At 47.1% G+C, this 18,453-nt stretch overlaps 1 protein-coding gene across 1 annotated transcript in view; it reads right to left on the bottom strand.

Moving 5' to 3' along the window:
- The window catches only part of C11H1orf162 (chromosome 11 C1orf162 homolog), a 406,379-nt gene that overhangs the window by 187,147 nt on the left and 200,779 nt on the right, over positions 1 to 18,453 (bottom strand). The window contains exon 4 of the mRNA XM_085635230.1: positions 13,016 to 13,110. Coding sequence (XP_085491356.1) covers positions 13,016 to 13,110 — 95 coding nt within the window. The remainder of the gene's footprint in view (positions 1 to 13,015; positions 13,111 to 18,453) is intronic.

The following is an 18,453-nucleotide window of genomic DNA, read 5'->3' as shown; positions in this document are numbered from 1 at the left end:
CTGCAATTAACATGAATACTATTTCAAAGGTCCACATCAGCCCCGCCACAGGGCACTCTTAAGAAAAGAAATGCAGAAAGTTAATCAACACTACGTGTGTTTCCAGAATCCTGAAAACACACGTCGTGCTTTAGATTTGCTGCATTAATTTTCCTAATGGTGCGCGGCTGTGGGGCTGATGTGGGCCTTTGAGATAGTATTCATGTTAATTGCAGCGCACACGGGCGCTGCAATTAACACGAATACTATCTCAAAGACCCACATCAGCCCCACAGCCGCGCACCATTAGGAAAATGAATGCAGCAAGTGAATGCCAGCCCTCCCTAACCCCACAGGCGGTAAGGGAGACACTTACCTGCCGCTCCGCCGTGTCACCATTGTCTCTTCCTGCCACCCGCAACCAGGAAATGACCGTATTTCGCACCGCTCGCGTTTTAAAACCGGCGGCGCGAATGGTCTCTCAGGGGCAGTGTGCGCGCTAAATACAGGACACTGCGCGCTCCGGGTGAGCATGGTGCGCGCACGCTCACATTATTGGGAACAGTGGTGCCGACACAACTGCAGTGGGCAGGTCAGATGAAGTGGACTGGGTCCCCACTGCAGTGCCCACGTCAGACGGGGTGGTCGTCGACAGGACAGAGGGGGGCCCGTGGTCCCCACACCAGTGGCACAAACAGGCTGACCGGGGGGGTGGGGGTGGAAGAGCAAGTGGTAGGGGGGAGGGCCTGAGCATTTTGGGGATGGTGTATCTGTGGGTGGGGGAACCTAGGGCAGGGTGTGGTGGGGGAACCTGTGGAGTGGTGGCCTGGGGATGGAGGACGGAGACTGTGTCGTGGAGCTGCGGGGCGAGGGCGGGGGTGGGGTCTTGCTCTTCTGGGTCTGGGGGGACTTGCGGGTGGGGGCCTCAGTCTGCCTGCACTTGGGGGAGGGTGTCCAGGTATGAGGGGCACTCCCCTCTGTGTGTGGGGACTTCCTCTTCCCCTTATACGCTGGATCTGCTGGATTGGTGGGGAAGAGGCCAAGGTCACAGAGGAAGAGCTTCTTGGGAGATGGGGTTGCACGTGAGGCAAGGGAAGGGGTCTTGGAGGGAGAGGTATCGGAGGACTGCGGAGTGGTTGTGGATGCCTGTGTGTGTGTTTGCAAACCATCCCCTGTGAGTGTGGTATCAGTCCCCTGAGGTTGCTTGCGTGCACGTCTAGACATTGGTTTGGGTGTTTGTGTGCTGCCCGTGTCTGTGGTTTTGGGTGAATGTGCTGGTGTGTGTGTGCTTGGGACAGGTAGGGTGCTGGGAATTGTGGATGGGGCAGGGGTAGGAGGTGTGAGGGACTGTTGGAGGAGGGACACTGCTGCCGTCAGGGAGGAGGCCATGGACTGATTGGTCCTCTGTAGGACAGACATGCCCAATGACATGCCCTCCATGAATGACACCAGTTATGTCAACAGACTGGTGTGTGCATGGAGGACACTCAGCATTGATGTCTGCCCTACATAGATCTGTTGAAGCAAGTCCACATACTCCACACTCAGGGCAGCAGGGGACACAGGGGCAGGAGGTGCAGTGCCTGGCACAAAGGAAACATGCTCCCAAACACAGGAGCCTCCACGGACCTCTGGGATGGGAGCCGATGGGAGGGTGGTGATGGTGATGGTGGTGGCGGGGACAGCCTCACTAGCTGGGGTTTGTTGGCTGCTGACAGCTGCCTCCACAAGGGAGTCCTCCTCCAAGCTGCTGTGGTCCTCAGCTGGGGTGGATGGTGCTGAGGACTCCTCGGTGTGGCTCCACTCGCCCTCCGTGCCACTGGGTCACCTGCACTGACCGCACACACCACAGTGAGTACAGCACATCACAGGGCAAGCCCTGGCATCATCTGAACACTGCTCAAAGTGCTCACACTGTTTTGAATAAGCCAATTGTCAGTCTGACCATCAACCATGGCACTCATATCCCTCCTGGACTTGCACCCATATGTCTCTTGCATGTTGGATGCTAATACCCCAATGTGCAGACATGCACCACCTACACAGTTGTTGGACATGCAAGTGAACATGTAGAAGTTTGTCACTATACACACATCACATCTCTTGCCACTGACTCAGTACAGGTGTCAGGAAGAAGGGATGGCCAGAGTCTCATTTCACATGCTTGTGATACATACCAGCAACACACACAATGATGTTCTCATGTCCTGATAGTCAATGCCACAATGGGGTGCATGGAGCACATTTGACTCCAATGCAGGATCCCTCATAGCAAGTTAAATGCCATGGCACAGGCATGCCTGGAAAGTCAGTCATCACTGTCTCCTGTCACAGGAGCAGGGCATCCAGACAGCAACAGTATGCACTGTGTCACAATCATAGGTCATGGGTAAAGCAAACTCTGCAGCTGACAAGTGCACTTATCCATCCCCTGCAAACAACATATTCCGGACTCTGATGACCCCACATCATACAAATCAGACATATGAGTGACTGCGAACACAGCTCCCTGAACACGAGCACCTCACAGTCTGCTGTGCATGAAACACAGCTGCCTGAACTTCACAGTTGCATACACCATTGTGCACTGTCAAGTGATCACACACCTATATGTCACACAGGTCTCGTCTCCTATAGTCGCATCTCAGATGTCCTGCCGACCCTCAAACTCATGAACATCCCAGTTGTCCTGAAAAGGAAGCCACACCACAATGACACAGAGGCAGACACCTGAAGGCACATGTCACTAAGCACAATCTGTAAGTTGATACACAGGAGTGGGAGTACAAAGTGTTTTTAAATGCCCTGGAGTAGGCATGACTGCCCAGGGCTACGTGAAACAGTGTATAGCCCTGAACAGTAGGCAGGTGGCTAAGCAAGTGTGACACACTTGATATACATACTCCTGAGGCCCTAAATTTGGAGTCACCTGCTGCATGGGTGTGTTTGAAATACCCCAGGCACATGTGGCGAGTCAGACCAGCAATTGGAACACATATCAAGGGCACACACAGATCACATGTCAGATCTCAGGCATTGTGTAAACAATTGACCCACCCACGAAGCACACAACAGAGTCCCGGTAACAGATGCTGTCCGGAACCTTAAGCATAGCTGACTGCAGGGACACCGTGCCCTAGTGAAACAAGTCACAGACTGTAGGGGCCACACCTGTAGATCAGATGAGAAGGGTGCATTACACAATTGAGGGACATGAGTCCTGGACTACAAGACCGACGTAATGTGGAAGTGTAACCAGGCCAAAAGACTGCAAATAGCATGTCAGATATAGTTCACAGATTAGGCATGGACTTACCCCCTCCTTGCTGCTGTCTGGCCTTCAGCTGCCCATCCAGGTCCGGGAAGACCACCACCAGAATCCTGAGCATGTGGGGGGTCAGGGTCCGGTGTCCGCCCCTCCTGCGAGGAGGCGACAGCTTCAGCTGGACCCTTGCGATCCTCCGGGTCCAGCCCCAAAGGTCCTGCCACCTCTTCTGGCAGTTGCAGATCCGGCGCTTGTAGACCCCCACTGATCTAACTGCCCGGGCGATGGTCAGCCAGATCTCGTGCTTCTGGTGGGCAGCAACCTGTGAGGATGACAAAGTGAAAAGGCCATTACCACACATGCCACATATTTATGCTGCACACAGTTGGATATACATGTAGTCATCACAAAGGTAAATGAGGTGCACAGGTAGTGCACCCATGAAAATGGACAATTGCCCTGCATGTCTGACATGTTAACATTGCCTGGGAAGTTAAAGCTTGCACAAATGCACTTTTGCTGCAGAACACCTGTTCTTCACATGTACCTACACACTTTGGGGGTTGAAAGTATTCAGTGAGTACGCTTGCCACTGGTGTACACACTGCTAGTACTGCTAGTCAGACAACATGCACAATTAGGAAGGCAGTGGACTGCACACTCACCTTCTCCCCTGGTTTCCCATACAGCTTGCAGTACTGTGGAAGGAGCCCGTCCAGCAAGGCCTAGTTTTCCTCCTCAGTGAAGGCTGGGGCTCCTTCCAGAGTACGTGCCATAGCAGTAGCCAGAGGATGCAGAGACAGCAGCAGTGGTAGCAGAGATGTGGTTCAGTAACATGTAGTACAGGCAAGTGAGCTCCCTGGGGGCCAGCCAGCCTTATATCAGTGCTGCAGAGGCAGAATCTGTGCCATGTGTCCTAAGTGATAGGTCCAACACGGTTGCATCCTATGAATCTGGCCAATCCATGGAATTGTACGATTCGTACACGTCTTCAGCATCGTTCAAAATTTCACCTTCATGACACCCTAGAAATTGCAACATTGTTGTAGGCAGCCAACTGGATTTCCAGCGCACGACTCGTACAAGTTTTGAATCCGCATCCGTCTCCATGACAGTCCATAGCCAAGGAGTGCGCACGGCTCGGTCAACTAACTGTACAACGCGTAGTTTGAAAATCCACACGCACCCGTCTCCATACGATTCAATGGGCTATGCGAGCGCACGGCTCGGTCCAAGCCTGCATGACGCGTATGCATAAAAGTCACCCGCATCGGTTCACATTGCAGTCAATGGCCAAGGTGTGCGCACGGTTTGGTCCATGCCTGCATCACGCATATGCATAAAAGTCATCCGCATCGGTTCACATTGCAGTCACTGGCCAAGGCGTGCGCACGGCCCGGTCCATGCCTGCACGACACGTATGCATAAAAGTCACCCTCATCGGTTCACATTGCAGTCAATGACCAAGGCGTGCGCACGGCTCGGTCCATGCCTGCACTATGCGTATGCATAAAAGTCACACGCATCGGTTCACATTGCAGTCAAAGGCCAAGGCGTGCGCACAGCTCGGTCCACAACTGTGCGATGCGTCTCTGTAGAAGTCACCCGCGTCGGTTGACGTTGGTGTGACTTGTTAACGGATTCTTGCCATGCACGTGTTCATGGGGACAGAATCCTTTGTGTGTTGTGCACATTACCACTGTGATGTGCAGCTGTACAGTTATGGGCATGAGTCATGGACACAGTTGCAGGTTAGATATGTTTAGTACATGTCACATACACCCTGAGTCCTGGGTGGGATGGTATGTACGTCACAGTGAGACCCATAGCCACAATTCTTATGTACACCCACAGTCTGTGTGCATGTTGTGTCTCAGATGTGTCTGATCCCATGTGCCCAATGGGAGACAGTCTCCACATCCATGTGGTTTGTGCATCAACATTGATGTTGTGTGTGTGTCTCAGAGATGTCCATGTATGGCCTGCAGAAACAACAGGGGCCACTACCTTTGGGACTCATGGTTGTGGCGTGTACATGATACGCCATGTCATGCCAGTGTCCATGTGGCAATACAGGGACCCTGGGTAACTGCCTGTCAAAGAGCTGTGATGCCTGGGAGACATCAGTCCTCACTTGTCACTGTGGAACGTGACAGCAGTACATAGGTACTGTGACACAGCATAATGATTGGCCATTGCACTACATGGAACTTATGTAGACATGTGGACTTGAGATGTGAGATGATGGGCATGTAGGTAACATGTGTGTCCATACCCAAATGCACACACATCAGTACAATGTGTATTGTCATGATGTATCATGTGATATTTTGCTTCAAAATATCATTTTCCTTTGTTCATCTCTGTACTGCAGGGCACCAGCTGTCCATAGACCGTTCCCAGACCTTAAAAACCATGCTGGAACACGACTGCATCCAACAGTACCGCTTCACCAGGCCACTGATTGAGGAGTTGGCAGAGCAGTTGGCGCCACATCTGCTACCTAGCCGGACATACCCTACAGTACTGACCCCAGAGGTGAAGATGATGGCAGCCCTGCACTTCTTTGCTACCGGTACCTTCCAGTACACTGTGGCTACTGCTGGTGGTATGTCGCAAACTATGTTCAGTCGTGTGCTACGCGATGTCTTGGAGGGGATGTTGCATTTCCTTGACCTGTACATTAAGTTTCCTAGCCCAGGTCAACTCACTGACATAAAGGCTGCTTTTTATACACTGGGGAGGATGCCGAACGTCATCGGATCTATTGATGGTACACATGTGGCCCTGGTACCACCACGGGCACATGAGCAGACATACCGGAACAGGAAACATTTCCACTTCATCAATGCTCTGGTGGTATGTCTAGCGGACATGTGTATCACACATGTGTGTGCACGTTTCCCCGGTTCTGCACATGATGCCTACATCATGAGGAGTAGTCGCATTGCAACGATGATGTCACAGATGCCAAACCAGCGTGCCTGGCTTGTCGGTGTGTACTGAATGTTTATCATTGTGTGTGTTTGGCAATGTTGTATTCCACCCTCTTTCAAAACTCAGCTAATTGTTCAATTGTTTGTATGTAGGTGACTCCGGATACCCCAACATGCCGTGGTTGCTGACACCCCTCAGGAACCCTGTGACACCAGCCGAGATGCGCTACAATGAGGCACATGGTCGGACCAGGAGGATGATCGAGCGGACATTTGGTCTCCTGAAAAGCCGCTTCCGCTGCCTGGACAAGACCGGAGGGGCCCTCCCATATGACCCTGCAAAGGTGTGCAAAATTATAATTGTATGCTGCATGCTACGCAACATGGCAGTGCGGAAGAAGTTGCCTCTCATCCAGGATGACAATGACCTACATCCGCCACCTGTGGAGGATCCAGGCCTAGGCCACGATGCCAGTGATGATGATGATGAGGGTGACGTCCGCAAACAGCTCATCAAAAACTTCTTCACCTGAATGTGAGTTTACAAGGTTGTTATGTCAATGTATTGAGTTAGCCTGAAATGTGTTGGGGCTGCTCTGTTGCTGTTTGAGTGTGTCTGTGTGCTACTTGACTGGATGCATGCAGTGATGTGTCCTTTCAGGTAGTCTGTACTCCACAATAGTGTCGACACGCTAACTCGTTTCTGTGTGGGTTTCTTGTGACATGTTTTGTGCATGTGTATTGCATTTCTATCCTGTTCTGCTGTGCTTTTGACTGTGTCTTATGTCTGTCCTTCCCAGGGTACTTTGCCTGTTGTTTGGTCAAGTCTGACCCCCAACACCCAGAATCCAAACCCAGGGTGGAATTTGTCGATTCCCATCAAGTGATGTACAACACACCCCTGGACTTCAATTCTTTGACACTTGGTGACCGTGTCTCCACTGTCACGTAGAATTACCTTGCAACTGTTGTGGGATAAACATGTTGCTGATGTGTAATGAACCTGTGCTACACTTTGTTATGTGCGTTGTCTGTCTTCCTACATCTGACTGAAACTTGCTTACCTCACCTGTGGGCTTGTTACCACTGACTGTGGATAGGTGTGGTGTCTGTGCATTCCACTGTATTTCTGGTCAACATCATTGTAGGCAATGAGTTACATGGCCATGGTGAGTATGTGTTGTGGTGCCCTAGTGGTGTGTCTCCCTCACATGTGTCACATCACCATGACTCACATAACGGTGATCACATTGCTGTAATAGTTAGCATGCACTGTGTTCTTTAGTAGATCATCATCTCCATGACACATACCAAGTTGGAATCACAACAGAGGCAAGTATAGTGTAATGGTGAGTTTATTTACAAGCATGTGTGAGGATAGTGCACAGGATGGTGGGTGCTGTACATTGGGTTTTGAATCCAAAGTTCACAGAAGAGTTGGAAGTGTTGGTAGCTGAAATGTCCAGAGTAAAGTCCACAGTCATCTGCTACATTAGACCAACATAAACCCTCCATGTCATGTTGGCGAGTTGGGTTATATACGACAAGGTGAACGGTTTGCACACAAAGAACATTTTCCAGAACAGGTTTTGTGTCCCTGGGGGATGTGCATGGCCATCTGCATCCCACGTGTCCTTCTTCGGACGACCCCTCTTCGTCTGGGGGGGATCCTCAGGTGCAGGCGTCTGCGGAGCAGAGGACTCTCCACCAGAGTCATCCTCCCTCCCTGTGGCATTAGCAGATCTAGCTGCAACAGATGTTGTGGGCACACAGGGAGGTGTGGACATGTTGGTGCTTATCTGGCGGAGGCATGTCAGTATGTCCCTATGCACTGCAGTAAGTGCATCCCACTTGGACTCCATGCGAGCATGATGGGCAGCCTGCTCCTGTTGTATGTCCTTGAGGATCCCCACTACCTGGCCGAATCCTCTGGTGCTATCCTGGTACGCATCTATGATGCGTGCCAGTTGGGGGTCATCATGCAGTCCAGACCCCTCTGCAAGCCGTGACCTCTGCCTACCACCCCTCCCACCACCCCTAGCCACACGGGCAGGACCTGCGGTGGCACGCACAGGTGACCCTGGGCCACCTTGGGTGTTGTTACTGGTGGTGTTGTCCATAGCTTCCTGGGTGGCCTGTGTCCCTGTGCTGTCGGAATTCTGTGTCCTTAGTCTGTCTGTGTTGGCGGGGGTGCTCTGTCTGTTGCCAGATGTTGGATGCATGGGTGCAGGGGGTTCAGATGTTAGTACTGCTGGTGCTGCATGATGACTCACATCGTAGGTGCCAGGTTGCTCTTCGTCATCCGAAGAGGACAGAGACTGATCCACACCAGAGAGCTGAGGGTCCACCAGAGTCTGGGACAGGGACTCCTCTTCGTTTGCTGCTGTGGCCCCAGCACCACCTGTGTTTGGAAGAGACACACAATGTAAGTTATGTTTCTACAGGCATCAATGGTTCACATACATGACATTTGCAACTGTACGTCAGGATGCGTGCCTGTACACTGCATTGTCCAAAGTTGTCACGGACAGAGATTGATATTGTTGTAGCACATTATCCAGCCAACATGAAGCATTTCAATGTGCATGGTGAAGTGTGTGCATAACAAGCTCATGTATAGATTTGACTATACATGGCCATTGCTACTCAAGGGCCATTACGTGGCTGACACAGGTGTGTCATCCCTGTCCACATTTGACCTTTAACGAGGACATACGTGCAATTCCACTTAGGATATATTGCAAGATTGGGGCATGTGTGGTAGCCGTTTTTGCTAGTCTTTGTGCGTCACATTGGTGTGTTGGTACGACATGGTCACAGTGCGGTATGCCTGTGATCTCTTGGGAGAAAGTTTTTTTTTTCCTGTGTTCCTAGTTCCCATCTCATTTCATACAAGTGATGATGTCACAGTAGCTAATGAGGCTGGTGCTGAGTTTTGTACGTGCATATGTGATTTAACTTGTCAATGTTCTCCATGGTGATATGGATTGAGCAAGGCAGCTCTCTGGCTTTTCCATGCTCATGACAGTGATAGCCAGTGTTGTGTGTGTTGCGGTTTTGCTGCTGTGAGTAGCATGTCTCCTCCAATGCAGTCCAGGTTAGACCTTGTGTCTACAGTGTCTATGACAGTGAGTGGTGTGTTGTGTGAAGGATGCATATGTTGCAGAACGATGTAGGAGTGGAATGCAGCTCACAACAGCACCTAGTGTGAATGAGACCATGCTACGGTGTCAGTTATATTGGTGTGTCCATTACATTCACTGTCAGATGTCCCCTGTCAATGATGTATATGTTAGTTCCTGTGTGTTTTGTGCAATGTACTATATATGAATCTCCACACTTGTCATCTGCAAGACACAACTCCACAGCCAGGCCAGGGGGCACCCCTGGACACTGCATCCCCAGACAATGAGTTTGAAAATACGGTTGCAATGGCTGTGTGTACAAATGTGTTTGGCTTGGCCAGTGCATATGTGTGATTTGCAGACACATCATTTATCAGGCCCATGTGTAAGCCATCTTGCCCGGGCATTTACTTTGTGAGTGACTGGTACCACATGTGCAATGTGTTTTAGCAGAGAATGTTTGTGTATGGCCAGCATCGGTGTTACTTATTTTCAAGTCAGGACCTCCTTCTCCCCCAGGCCAGTTATCCCATCATGAAGCGTGCCACCATTGCAGTGAGTGCAGGTTAACTTTCAGGATGTCAGTCAGTGCAGTCCTGGTGTTTGTTGGTGCACAGTTCCCAGCAGGTCCTTGTGCTCCCCACAACAGACCCCAGTGTCAGACATCTTGTCAGTCCATTTCCACTCCCTGTGAGGTGAGCATGGTTCAGTGTGAGCTTGCTGGGCCATTTAGGTGGGTGGGGATTGTCTGTGACTGCAACTCCCATCATGCACTTGGCTACACCCCCCTTCCCAGCATGTCCATACTTCCTTCCTTTTGACTCTGCTTCCCTGTGAGGGAGTGTGGCAGCAATGGCAAGATGGCTGACAGTGCAGTCCTGGTGTTTGTTTGGCTACAAGTCCAAAAAGAGCCCCTATGCTTCACACAGCAGAACCCAGTGTGGTGTATCTTTGGGTGATATTTCAATACAGTGTGAGTCAATGCATTATCCCAGGTGAGTTGTGTGGAGTTTGTGTTGAGGGGTGTGTGTGTCGCAACATGCTGGTAATATGGTCAGAGCTGTCAGTCCTCCTTCCCACTTGGCCAGACATCCCACCATGAAACGTGCTTACGTTGCAGGGCGTGCACGTTGACTTTCAGGATGTCAGGCAGTGGTGTCCTGCTTCTTATTTGAGCACAACCCCTACCAGGGCCTTGCGCTCCCCACAGCAGGACCCAGTGTTGGCCATCTTGTCAGTTATTTTCCACTCCCTGTGATGTGAGCATGGTTCAGAGAGGTCTTGATGGGCCAATTGGGAGGGGGAGCATTATCTACGACTACAAACCCCATCATGCTTTTGGATACACTCACTTAACCAGCATACCCACTATTCCTTCCTGTCAGTCAGCTTCACTGTGAGGTAGTGTGTTTGTGGTGGCAAAATGTCTGACAGTGTTTATTTAGATTTGTGCCACTGCCTTGCTCTATTTGTTGGTAGGTTTGTACATGTCATGACACAGTTACAAGTCACTATGAGATGGCAGGTATTGTGTTTGTCTGACTGGCATACACATCTTGGGATGATTATCTATTGTTTACTGTGGCTTTGCTAACGGTGCATGGTTCCACTGTCCCCTTGACAGTGATGTGTGTGTATTGCCACACAATATTGAGTATATTGGTTGTGTACTCACCAGGCTCTGGTATGTCTGATAGACCATGGACGCTCTCTGGTGGTAGGATGTCCCACACCTTCCCCTTCCAGGACCTGAAGTATACTGGTTTGGCAGGTGGGCCACCACCAGTGCGCTGGCTCAAGGCGTGATTCTTCTCGATGAGCTTCTTGACCCTCCTGCGCACATCGTACCACCTGTTCTGGATGTCATCCTTTGTGCACCACATTGGTGCTTGTGCATTGACCTTGTCCACAATCCTCGCCCACATCTTTGTTTCTGTGACATGGGTGTCCTTTGGACCAATGTACCAAACAAATGTGGCTCTACTCTGATGATTTCATCTACCAGGACTTCTACCTCATTATCTGTGAACTTTGGATTCTTCTTTGGGGACATGGTGATGGGTGGTGGTGGTGAGGGATGTATGTGTGAGGGTGCAAGTGAGGGTGGGTGAGTGTCAGTTTTGCTAGGTGTATGTGTGAGTGCTTTTGGAGAGGTGCTAATGGTGTGAAGGTTGTGTGATGGGTGAGTTGTGAGTGTGTTTGTGGTTGCTGTCTGATGGTGTTCTCTGCTGGCTGTTCTCTTGAATTTGCAAAGGATAATGGTAGTGATCTGTGGCCTTTATATGGGTGGAGTTGTGGGTGTGTCTTTGTTTTTTATAAATATATTTATTGACTTTGTCATTGTTTGTTTGGTCCTTTTTTTTGTAATTTTTCCTTTGGGTTTTTTAGGCATGACGGAGACGTTCTCGCCGAGACGGATACTGATGTTGGCTGGTGTGGGCTTCTCCGGGTCTTTCACGCTGACTTTCTTCTGTGTTTCATACGCGTCGGTCACGGAGATCTCTATTGCTTCAGGTCCCTGTTTTCTGTGCGTGTCGGTCATGCGGCTTGGACTCCATGCGAGTCGGTCTGGTTTTACACGCATTGCATCGTACTGCGCGGGTCAGACATCGCGCGTACGTGTCGGTCGGGTTCACTCATGGTACGTGTCGGTCGGTGCGAATCGCATCCCGTTTCCGGGCGAATCACTGGTTTCCCTACGGTTCGGTCGTACGGCTTGTATTCCGTACGTGTCAGTTGTAATTCACACGCGTTGCATCATACTGCACGGGTCGTCCGGCGCCGGTCTGTGTCAGTGGGTCTCCGTTCCGGGTCCGTGACGGTCGGTACGTTTTACGGCCGGAATCAGAATTGGCCCCTTGGTCTGTCCTGAACAGCCGCCAGCCAGTACCACTCAATCCTCCAAGCTGCCTTCTTCAAAATACATCTTTAATTGAACACAATGTTATAAACCAGGTTCTACTAACATACATTCTCATCTAATCAGAATATATGAAATGAATAAAGAAAAAAGTACACCACAAAAAGTAATGTCAAATTGGTTTATGATAGAACTGAACACGAAACCTTGCCCTTTGTTGTTAAATGGGAGACTGAAGGAGACATCCATTCAGAGGCTAAATTGAGCATTGTATGCTAAGAAAAAATGAGCTCAAAACTCAGCTTGCTCACTTGACTAAAGTGTCTAATCCTCAGGTAGATCTTTGAATTTCAGTCTCATTTTCCTTAAAAGACTGATTTGAGAGCACTGTGAAGTAATTAAATTATGCCATTCTAGATGGGGGCTACAAATACATCACTCAGATAGCTCTATATATCTTGGCTCTTACAGTGAAGCCAGAACCCTGGTCTGTCTCTGGCTCGGCGCACCTCGCTCCATACATTTGCTGACTTTCCCGCCTCTACTCAGGGCAAGTTACTACTGCCCTGCACCATAATACTTTTGAGAAAAGGCTACACTCTTTGTAAAATAGTAATAAAAAACAATATAACATTATTGAGTCTACCAACTGTAAAGGAGCACAGGATGGACCAGCGTATTGTTGGTAATTCTATGTCTAACAATTTATCAGTTTCCTGTATGTGTTCTAATCCAATTAATACATTCCTTACAAATCAAAGATAATGCAGAAATGCAATTAAGGTGTCTAACCCAGCAACATCTATTAAAGTTGGCAGTGGGGTCGAGAGTTGCTTTTGAAGTTACTTACCAATCTTTTTCCTGATATAGAAGATGAGGACAAACAGCAGGGTAGACAATAGCACTCCAGCAAGGAAGGCAAGGACTAGATGTAAAACTTCAATTCTATTGTGGTAAGGAAAAGAGAATGGTGCATTAAAAGATAGCTGAATACGTATAGCAAATTAAGTGGATGGAAGCAAGTACTCAACACAAGTGTTTGTTCACGGTTCTTACACAGCAACGTTTAAAGCAGCCACTTTCCAAATATCTACAGCATTTCTAAAGTGGTCTTTAAGAATGAGAGTTGTTAAAGGTCCGGTTCCCGAGCTGCAAGCGAGGGGCTTTAACGGTCGAGCCGGTCTTTAGCAATGTATATAGCCCAAGGCAGAAGGGCTATAAGACTATTAGAACATTCTATTCAATGAGGGAAGAATGCTCTAAATTAAAAAGGTAGAACACAAATACAGCCTAAAATGTTTAGAAAAGTAAGTGTCATACGAAAACACTCTTTTGATTTAATAAACATGTTTATTTAGTCGAAACTAAAAAGAAATGGCTGCAAAGGCTGCGGCACTGCAATCTCGCGCAAGCTGACTGCCTTCCTCCTAATCCCCAGCAGTATTCCATACAACCTCCAGCTATTCCACATTTAGGTCATTTTTTCCCCTTACAAAAAAAGAAAAAAGGGAATACAGGACATAACAGAATTCAAAGTAGCAGATATTAAAATTCGTTAATAAAAAATAATTTACTTAAGAGGGCTCCACCAACTGCTACTGCAAGGGCCAGCGTGGCATCCTGTGTCAATGAATGTAAGGTGGCTTTGAGGTAATGGCATTCTAGGTGGGCCGTTAAGAGCAGGCTGGAGGTGCAGGGTGTTGCAACAGCTTCCTGTTGGGATGAATACACCCACTTACCTCAACTCATCCTTCCTGCGAAGGCTCCTTTCTTCCAGGCCATTATAGTGGCGATGGGGATGGATTTTTGCATGCTTTATACTGTTTGACAGGTCCATTGGGTAGAGCTAGCATGTTTTGCCTCCACAATGTTATTCAAGATGTATACCAAATATTGTGGACAGGACAGTGAATATGAGGAAAGTTATGACAAAGAATGCCAAGTTTGAGTGGTGTGAGGCATGTGAGATGAGAGATTTGTTTGAGAAATTGGGTGTGGATCATGTCCATTCCTCGGTATATTATCTCCGAGGGAATGGATTGTTAGAGTGGTGGAACAGAACACTGAAGGAAAGAAGCACCAGTGGAAGAAAACAGCTTTGGACATTTCTGTACCTTGTGGAGGTTTAGGTGCTTGGTCTGTATATGCTCTGTTGGCCGTGGATTACCATTCCAGGCGGCTAGAAGTGGAGTTTACTAATCAGGTCAATACACAAGAGGTGACTGTGTTTATGGAAGAGCTATGGAACAGAAAAGGGGCCCTGGAGGTGATTGTGACAGATAATGGAGTGCAGGTTGTGTCATGAGAGAATTTATTGAGCAATGGGGTGTGGGGCATATCTGTTACTCGGTCTATTATCCTCAAGGGATTGTATTGGTAGAGTGGTGGAACAGAACACTGAATGAAGTCTTACAACTGGCTTTGGGTCAGGGTGGTTTGTGGACCAAGGCTGTGTGGATGTTGATAAGGGAGTATCGCACCACACCCAATGGTGCCACTGGGAAATCACCTTTTGAAAGGCAAGGATGTTGTTGGCTGTTGGAGTGGAGAGGCGGAATGAGGGAAAGATTGTTGTCAGAGAATATAGCATGGTAGGCACAAATTTCCAAAGCACTGAGATTGGTGATTGGGTGCACCTGCTTTGTGGAATTAAAGGAAAGTAGGGAATGTCCAAGTTCTCAAGTCTGTTACATGAGAAAAAGGTAAATGCACATACCATTTACCTGAGTGACATACATGTATGGAATGTAAAAAAAGTTGTTAAGCTGGCTGATTCCATTAACAATGTGCCTGGGGAAGCAAGGAATGGTGTGCAGACCAATGCGTTTCCTGGGCAAGCTAGGCAAGGAAGGTTCCTGAGGGCACCTGAATGGGTTAGGGACTACAATATGTATTGAATCTAGATTTTGGTGTTTTTTGCATGGTTTATACTGTTTGACAGGTCCATGGGGTAGAGCTAGCATATGTTTCCTCCATGTTATGTTATTTAAGATTTTACATGAAGTTGATATGTTTGTTTTATGGGGGGTATTTCCTTTTATTTTATAGGTTTATTTGTATTGTTGCATTCTCTGTTTATTCATTGTATAGTTTGTGGGAAGGGAGGTGTGTGGCATCTTGCATCATAGAATGTAGGGGGGCTGTGAGGTGATGGCATTCTAGGCGGGCTAATAAGCACAGGTTGGGAGGTGCAGAGTGCTGCAACAACTTCCTCTTGGGATGAATAAACTGACTTACCTCAACTCATCTTTCCTGCGAAGCCTCCTTTCTTCCAGACCGTTACAGCCACCCTCTTGCACTACTGGCACTGGCTCAATTAAAGTGTGGCCCTTCCAACTGTCTTTGGTGCTAGTACCTGCTTTTTCTGTAAGTCGTCCAGTTTGATGGAACACTAAAGTTGTAAGGTGGGTAAAGGGGGGCTCTAATTAGGTGTGGCATTATCAAAGACTTTCTTTTTTAAAGGAAAATATAGATATACTATGCACACTTATTTACTAGTGTTTTCAATTAGCTCTCTTCATCCATGGGACTGCTGTAGTGTCTAGCTGCGTGAAAAGTAGTCCCAATCAGTGCCAGGGACTACTTATGCAATGTAGAGATGCATCTAATTTTGTTTTCAATAAATACACAACTTCATACAATAAAAATTTCAAAAACATAAAAAGTATTGGGAAAGTCAAAAGGGCAGCAGCTCAAGCAGAACAATTGTTTTAGCTTAGTATGGAATCTTATGCCACTAGTCCATGGAACAGATTAAAAGTTGGTTTTTCTGTGCTGTGGCAATGGTTTTATTTTCCACTGACACAAACACAGGAATGTGGATATAAATACACACACACACTGTGTACTGATTCACATACAAAGCCAACACCACAAGATTTCATTTTAAGAAAAAATGCTGGAGATGTACAATATCAAATGCCTTTTCCTTGAAGTTAAATCATACTTTGTGAGAACTTGTCTGAAAATTAGGTTTTATTGCATTTGAACAGAGCACTTTTAATTCATATGTTTAGCTGGTTAACAAGTTTATGTCCTTAAGGTGTTCTATAATGCAGCGGTTTCACAAGGTTTGTGCCTTGCAGGGCTTAACTGCAAATGCGTGTATGTACCTAAAATGTTTGTGTTAATTTTAGCTCTGCTGTCAGAATTAAAAAATGATAAAAATTGAATAGGTGATCTGAGGTATGCCATAAAGAGGACTACAAAACATTGGGATGGTATATGAAGGCTGACGATCTTGCATGATGGCTGTCTGGGGTACGGCAACAGAAACAAACAGCTTTGGAAAGTCCATGTCTAATTCACATTATTGAACATATAGGAATTTGATAAGGATTCTGATAAAGGCATTCTTTGACGCTCCAGCATTGAAATATGATTCTGACACATAGATTAAAGCTAGGACCCCCAGACCAGCACTTTGAGCAACTGATTTTCCTTCTAAGATTGATTTGATATCAATACAATTTAAAATCATGAAATCTGCTACATTCCTTTATCTCTATTTTAGGTTTTATCAATTTTTTTACATCTGGTTTATACACCTTATTTGGTATTGGTGTACCATATTTTAGTCTTCATGATTTTTTTCTTTTAAACTTTTCATTAACATGTACCTCTTTATCAATTGAGGAACCATCATCAACCAGTGCCCTGTTTTTATTCCATACTGATCTGTCATTCACTACAACATACTTCCTTCCTACTCTATTTTAGTGGGACAGAATAACCTGACGTACTCTTGCGTACACTCTACGGAAGTCTAATCTTCATAACTTACTCTTCTTCTACTTCCAATACCTTTGTCCTCCAACATTGATCATAATACATTTTGATTTCAATTTGCTTATTTCTTATCTTACTTCCAATTTGCACATGGTTAGGTTCAACAACTTTCTCAGAAACTCCTATTGAAAATCCAGCATAGGTTTTCTACCTCTCAGCAATTCAATAGCCAAACGTACAATGCCCTAGTTTTTAATGGTTCTATAAGGCCACACCATTTGATTGACCAGTTTGATTCCTGGCTTATTGTTTTCTGTAGTCAACTGAATAGCTTCCTTGATAACTCTATTCACCCTTTTATTCAAAGCATTGACCTTATGGTTGTAAACGTGCTTTATATTACTGTCTATAAAGTATTCTTGGCAAACACAAGGAAATGATGGACGGAGCGCTGAAACATTTCAGACACTCACCCCCGTCACTATCAGATCTGTGTTGAATCTATCATCGTTCTTTAGCTCACTTCACCACCCCAGTTCAGACCTAGTCATCTGCAAATCAGTCCTGACCCTGTTCCTCGTGGGAACAGTGTGGCCTGAACTGCCATGCCAGCTCTTCCCTGGACCGGAAACAAGCATCCTGGGACTGGTTTCAGGGTAACACCCCTCATCAGCTAGGCTACCTTGAATCCAGTGGTAAAGTGAGCAAGGGGCCCATATCTGGGCATACCCAGCCAACTTAGGGTGAATAAAGCAGACACAAGAAGTTGATGGACAGAGCCCTGAAACTTTTCAGACACCAGACATGGGTCCCTTGCTCACTTTGCAGTGCATTGTGGGGTTGTATGTTACTATTAACTGAGGTAACTATTACTGCTGAATTTCACTGGTTGTGTACAAGTGAAATCTGAGCCTAACTATAACGTCCCTGTTTCTTCAGTGACTTTATATACATACATACATATATATATATATCAAACTCGCGGTACAATAAAATACCAGCACTCTCGGGAACAGTTGTCCTCAATCTTTATGGGGACAAAAACACGACAAAACGCGTTTCAGCTACCGCCTTTCTCAATTGTGGTCGGCACCGACATGAGGCAAACGTAAATACCATACAGACAACATCAACATAGGACTTACTCTAGTCCCACAATGGCAGCCATTACTAAACGTGTATTTTCATAGTTTTAGTCATACACATTTTGTTGTTTTACGTTGTCTCCCTAAATGGGAATTCCTCAAAATAATATTAACATTCTTTGAGCTATATATTCACATCATGCCCTGAATGGGGCAGTCCTCCCACAGAAATAGCACCCTACCAGGGTTTCTATTTCCTAATATCTGGACTTTCAAAGTTGCATATTTAGCTCTGTTAATAAATACCATACCCTGAATGGGTAACAGTTACACAGAACTATTTACATCGTGAATGAATTTCCACGTTCCAGTTACTGTGCTGCAAAGCAACCAATGTATCTTTCTTGATCGATGTTGTTCTTAAAATACAGATTACCTGAGCCTATTCTTATTATCTCGAAACATTACTCTATCT

The sequence above is a fragment of the Triturus cristatus genome, chromosome 11 (genome assembly GCF_964204655.1).
Source record: "Triturus cristatus chromosome 11, aTriCri1.1, whole genome shotgun sequence".
Taxonomy (NCBI): Eukaryota; Metazoa; Chordata; class Amphibia; order Caudata; family Salamandridae; genus Triturus; species Triturus cristatus.
Note: the sequence above shows the minus strand (reverse complement) of the source record. Positions and strands in the feature narration are given on the sequence as shown.